General features: G+C 36.7%; 1 protein-coding gene across 1 annotated transcript; it reads left to right on the plus strand.

Annotated features, from left to right (window-relative positions):
* The first annotated feature begins 640 nt into the window (after nt 1-640).
* LOC110779916 (uncharacterized) lies at nt 641-5,324 on the plus strand. The gene is made up of 5 exons (XM_056839139.1): nt 641-2,103; nt 2,191-2,490; nt 2,569-2,674; nt 2,768-3,269; nt 5,179-5,324. Exons 1-5 carry the CDS (start codon nt 641-643, stop codon nt 5,322-5,324), a joined length of 2,517 nt encoding a protein of 838 aa, XP_056695117.1.
* Nucleotides 5,325-6,714: the final 1,390 nt, after the last annotated feature.

Raw genomic sequence — 6,714 nt, forward strand, 5'->3', positions numbered from 1 at the left:
AGCAGAAACGATAGATCTTGAGAGAAGAAGAGAGGTTATACCCGAATACCATGCTCGAGACTGTAAAGCTACCAGCAAGAATTTTCGACCTGGATACCATCTTGACCGATGTACTCCCTCGTTTTCGCTTGAAATATCTAGATCTAATATGAAGAAAAATTGTTGAAAGAGGAGAGAGAAAGAAAACGAAATCGAGGGCGTTTATGAAGACACCTTCTTTGAAATTATAGAGAATAAGGGAGAGGGAGAGGGAGAGGGAGAGAGAGAGAAGATAGAACTTCCATGGATAGGGGCGGATGGTTGGAGTTTTGAACAGGGAGAGAGGAGAGAGGAGAGGGGAGAGAAGAGAGAGAAATGAATCTTTCAGGCTAACAGAAGCAATGAGGAGGAGAGAGAATTAAAAATTGGAGTATATGAGATTATTTGTTGAAGCGAACGTTTAATGCCCCCTTCAACAATTGCTATTGAAGCGAACAAGAAAAATGTTCGCTTCAACAACGGTGTATAATATTTGACCCGCGTTAACCGATTGGTTGTTGAAGCGTATTTCTCTATGCCCCCTTCAATAAGGGGGCTGCAACAAGAGTTTTTTCTACTAGTGCGATATTTCCCATTTATCCCGAGGCCAAAAAGAATCTACATGTCACCAAAAACAACAGAAGATATGAGATGGCATGATACAGAGCGATTGGGTGAAGATGATAAGAAGATTTTGAGGCATCCTTCAGATGCCTTAGCATGGAAGGCATTTGATGAGCGTCATAGAGATTTTGCATTAGACCCTCGTAGTGTTCGATTAGGTCTTGCGAGTGATGGGTTTAATCCTTATCGTTTAATGAACACCACTTATAGTACGTGGCCAGTAATGTTGATTCCTTATAATCTTCCACCATGGTTATGTATGAAACCATCTTCTTTCATTTTGTCCACACTTATTCCCGGAAAAGCAAGTCCTGGAAATGATATTGATGTGTATTTGCAGCCATTAGTGCATGAATTGAAATTGTTGTGGACTGGGGTTGAATCTTTTGATGCTTTTGAAGGAAAGATATTTAATTTGCGCGCGGCTTTGCTTTGGACTATTAATGACTTTCCTGGCTATGCAATGCTCTCTGGTTTGAGCACAAAAGGTTACAATGCATGTCCTATATGCATAGATTCCACGCCTTCTGATAGATTTGGGAACAAGATTTGTTATTGTAGCTATAGAAAATGGTTACCTTCAGATCACCCATATCGAATTCAGGGTGACAAATTTTGTGAGAAGTATGGAACTAATGAGTGGGGTAAAGCTCCATCTCGTCCTAGCGGGACTGATAGATTGAGTGAACAAGAAAAGGTCGAGTATGTTTATGGAAAGTCGAAGGCACCACAGAAAAAGAGACAAAGAGGAGATAATGATAACAATGATGTCCAACATGAAAGTGCTTTTGGTACCAAGAGAAGAATATTCTTTGATTTGGTGTATTGGGAGCATAATCTTTTAAGGAATAATTTAGATGTAATGCACATTGAGAAAAATGTGTCTGAGAATATTTTGGGAACTCTTCTTAGTATGGATAAGAGTAGAGATAGTAGGGATGATCGAAAAGCTCTTGAAAAATGGAGAATAAAGCCTCACCTTTGGCTTAGTACTAATCCTAATGGAAGTGAATACATGCCTCCAACTTCCTATTCTATGTCTACGGAGGAGAAAGAGAGGTTCTTAAATGTTCTGCAGAAACTTAAAGTTCTGGATGGATATGGATCCAACCTCTCTAGTTGTGTGAATATGAAGCAAAGAAAGTTGATTAACCTCAAAAGTCATGACAACCATGTTCTAATGCAAGATATCCTTCCTGTTGCCTTAAGAGCTTCTAACGCTACAAAAGTGACTGACTTGTTGGCTGGATTGTCTTCTTTTTTCAAGAGGTTGTGCTCTACTACTATTGATCCAGATGATTTAGATGATCTTCAAGATGGAATTATTTTAACTCTTTGTAAGTTGGAAATAGAGTTCCCGCCTTCATTTTTCACAATCATGGTCCATTTGTTGATTCACTTAGTGGAGGAGGTTAAACTTGGTGGACCACTGCAATACAGATGGATGTATCCCATTGAAAGGTTAATTGTCTTCCATGTCTTAATTATATTATTTTATTAAATATTTCACATTTATTATATTAAAAGTAAAAATATTTTATTTGAAAGGTACTTGTCCCATTTGAAATCACATGTAACCAATAAAGCCCAACCTGAAGGATCTATTGCGGAAGGCTTCCTTTTAGAGGAGACAATTAGGTTTTGTTCGAGATATCTTGAAGGTGTTAAGACCATCTTTAACATACCTACGAGGATGGATGATGAGATTTCAAATTCCAATGATTACTTATTTAACACTGGTGGTCGAGTTGTTGGGAAGGAGGTCACCATTCGCCTTGATGACAAAAGCTTAAAACAAGCTCATCTCTATGTTTTACTTCACTCTGATGCGATCAAAGGGGATATGGAGTAAGTATTATGTTAGTTTTCCTATGAATTATCTGTTGTTGAAATAGATCATTCTAAGTTATTTCTTCTTACATGAAGTGAATTTTTAATGGAGAAGCGTCAAATGAACTCACAAAGTTCCGCCACGGAGAGTGATGAAAGCAACTGGATCATCAATGAATTCGGAGGGTGGTTGCAAAATAAGGTTAATTTTAAAATCAGTTCTTTTAATGTGAAATAAATACTTAGTTTTTTTTAAAAAAAACAATGTATTTGATTTTACTATGTATCATCGTAGGTACATTGCATAGATGCCACCACCGAAGATGAGAAACTAAGAAAAGCTTTAGCGGGTGGTTTGTATTGTTATGGTAGAAAATTAAAAGGATTCATCATCAATGGATTTAAATTCATTTCCATGGATCGCGATTGTCATCTGCTGACACAAAATTCTGGAATTATGGTTGAAGCAGATGGAGAGGCATATTTTGGAAAAGTGATGGATATCTATGAATTAAATTACTATGGAGCTTACAAAGTTGTATTGTTTCGTTGTGATTGGGTAGACATTCATAGGGGTGTAAGAACATATCCAAATGGCGACGTATGTGTCAATTTCTCAAAATTGATGCATACTGGCCGATTGTTGCAAGATGATCCATTTATATTCTCATCTCAAGCAAAACAAGTTTTTTACATGGAAGATGAGATTCAAAAAGGATGGTTGCATGTTGTTAAGAATAAGCCTAGCGACTTGTTTGATTTAGGTGATTCTTTACCAGTAGAAGTAGAGGGAGAGGGTGGGTTAGATTGATCATGTTTATTTTTTTTATTGTTTCTCTTTGTATTTGTATTTATATTCTATTGATTCCATTTATTGAATATTTTATTTTACTTTCAATCTAGTAATTACGTTCTATGTGTTCTATCCTATGATGCATATTGCATTGTGTTTAGTAATATCATTTATTTTCTCTCGTGTCTTGTAAATTGAGTATTGTATATTTTTCTTGCGGTTGATATGCTTGTGGTAGCTATACTTGATACTTTCAAACTGGACTGGAGTAAGAAGTGTTGGAGAAAGGCGAGTTCTGAATTAGATGACTATGTAGCATTCAAAATTTGTACTATCTCCTAATTCTTGCTCTAACCATTATTCTTTACTTGTGTATGACATGCTGTTGGCGATTCTGCGAAGTTTTATCCTTTTTATCAAGGAATTACTACGTCGTAGGATACAGGTTAGTGATGATTATTGCCTGGGTTCTATGACTGTTTTGTGTAAGATATCAGCAGCTGATTGAGTGTTCAGAAATATAGACTAGACGACTAGCTTAAGTGCTTTACAGTGTCTCCGTACCATTAGAATGCCTCATTTAATCTACAGTAGCTGCCATTCTCATGAAGATATAAATGAAAACATTTGTTATATTGTGTGATCCTCTTTTTTACTTGCGGAACTATGCTAGTTCTCTTTGGTTTTACCATTAATTATTTCTTTGTTTAGTTTTTATGCAAATTTCTGTGCACTCTTTCCTAAAAACATGATTTTTTTTCCTGTTCCAGAAAATGTTTAGCTTCTTTTTTAAGTAGTTGAAATTGTCTGCTTAATTTATCTACTTCCATGGTGTATCAAATCAATGCAAAACGGTTGAGATTACAATCAGACTGAAACCCTGTTCCTTGCCTCTCCATAGCCTGGTAAAATAAGGGAAAAGAACACCAAGTTTAAAAAGGTAATTATGCCGAAAACAGAGAAGATACAACCTAGAAGCTCAACCAAACTAGTCATATTGAGCTAAACAACTAAGAAAAAAATGTAGCATAGAAACTGAGACAGTAAAAAAAACTATGAACATATTCCATCTTTGGTCCCTTTTCTGACAGGGGGTGATTGAACAACTATTGTCACATAGAATTCTCTCTCTTAGCTTTGGGAAATGCAACAGTTCTCCTATCAGGATAAAACCCAACCCATACAACATCCTGGGAATCACAACTAAAATGTACCTTATTGCTAAAATGACCAACACTCTTTTACTTCCTCTTTATCATTACTTGCTACTGCAATCTCAGACTTAGGTAATCTGATTCCAGCTCTGTTGTCATCCAAGATTTGTAATTCTTGAACAAGCAGTTACAACCAGCAATAAAAATTGTACGATAATTGAAGTGTTGGAATCTAAAAATATAAAGAGGAGCTTTGCTCCATTGAACCTTCAAACATCTTTTCTTTGCTTGAGATACAAGTTTACATTTTCCCACTTGACTTAATATACCTGAGATCAAAACGAGCATCAGATCAATAATTATAATAGCATGTATAGGATATGGCGTAATTGTGCATAAAATCAGAGGTTCTTCTGAAACCAAGTAACCGGTATCCTAACATAAACCGCAGGATTTATGGATAGAGCTTGCTGCACGAATAAAGGTGAATGTTTCTTCAGCTGCAACTATATCCAGGGATGTAGTGCATAGTATGATACTATAGTTTGAGAGATACCACGGTTGACAATGGAAAAATATAACAAAAAAAAAACTACAAATATGTGTTAGTCATTAGTCATTACTCTGTATAACTACTTGTAAAAATAATTGTCTCATAAAATTGTCAAAATCAGTTTTATGGTTGGGGTAGTGAAGGTTGAGTGCTCGACTGAGAGTTGGGTTGTCGTGATTCTCTTGTTGGTGTCTTCCCCCTCCTAGAACCAGTAGATGATGTTCTTGCTGCAATGTCTGTTGCTCTGGCTATTGATGCTGCAACTTCAGCAATTTTAGCTTCTTTCTATGCCTTTTCAGCAGCTTTAGCCGCCTTTTCAGCAGCTTTTTCCGCCTTTGCTGCATTTGATTGATCTCTAACTCTAGGATTTTTTGTCACAATTGGCTCATCTGTTTCTCTCATTTCCTTTCCGGTCAGACCTCCCTTACAAGTCCTAGAATTGTGCCCAAAACAACCACACTTCTGAAATTTCACAGTTTTTTGATCTTTTCTCTGGTTGCTCTTCTCCTTCTTCTCTCCTTCTGTTTCTACTAGGTCTTCCAACTCCCCTTTTCATTCTGGGTGGCTTGATTGATGGCAATTTCTAATTTTCATCGACCAAAAGCAACATGGTATCCTAATTTCAGTGAGTTAGCTGCTAAACAGCTAGAAAATCTTCCTATGCAAGGGCCTATGAGGGTTATACTGAAGAGTCTGGGTGGCAAAGGGAACAAAATCAACGTGGAGACAGAAGAAACTATTACCTCATTAAAAGCAAAGGCTTCTAAAAAGCTCGGTGAGCCAGCTAATTTCAAAATCTATGCCTGTTTCAGGTTTTAGTTCCTATAATTTTCAGATAAAATCCAAAATTAATAAGATATGAAACAATAATGTAAACGCATATAATAACTCATTAATAATTTAACATTTGATTTCCTTGAATAAAGTGAAATGCATTATATAGCAAACACTGCTAGGTTAGTGTCTTGTACCTCAGGTGCAGTGTTAATGTTATGACTGGCTTGAGGGGAAAACCTAGGACTCCTGCTATATTGTAAGGTCTTGAATACAGAGTTAGGTGATTTTGGGGATGGTGGATATATGCCTTTTGTTGCCTGGTCAGTCTTACTCACAAGGGATTTTCTTTGTGTAGCCAACATCATTTTTTCAGAAGCTTTTCTACGCTTAGTGTACTCCTCCTGTGAAATTTATCTAAAATCTATGTACATGATTCTATTTGTGTGCTTTTTCGCTTATTATTTTGAGTGATAGTTTAATTTCTCAGCTCACATTCTAGTTCTGAATTTCTGATAGAATAATTGTGTTTCTCACTTGCTCAACAGGAACTAAAAAAATGAGTTACAGGAGTAAAAGAACCTTCATAGCTACTGCTAGTGAAGACTCGAGCCTTGCTTCACCAAAGTCAGCCAAATCTTCTGATAAATCCACCCAAAAATGGGGACCATTATGCTCTCCAACACTTGGAGTGTCACAAACATTTGGATATATATCAGAACCCATCAAGCAATCCACAACTGTAAAAAAGCCTACGTCTTCTACATCATCTCCGTCCATGGTTGCTCCAAAATCATCCATACCTCCTCAATCTACTTCCATACCTTCAAAGCCCCAACTTCAAACATCATAAAAACCATCTTTTAGCCTATCACAACCATCCTCTAAACCATCGCAACACTCAATTTCATCCACTCTTACAGGAGCACCACAACCACAAAGAAAAACGGCTGAAAGTAGATGGTCGC

Source organism: Spinacia oleracea, chromosome 3 (genome assembly GCF_020520425.1).
Source record: "Spinacia oleracea cultivar Varoflay chromosome 3, BTI_SOV_V1, whole genome shotgun sequence".
Taxonomy (NCBI): Eukaryota; Viridiplantae; Streptophyta; class Magnoliopsida; order Caryophyllales; family Amaranthaceae; genus Spinacia; species Spinacia oleracea.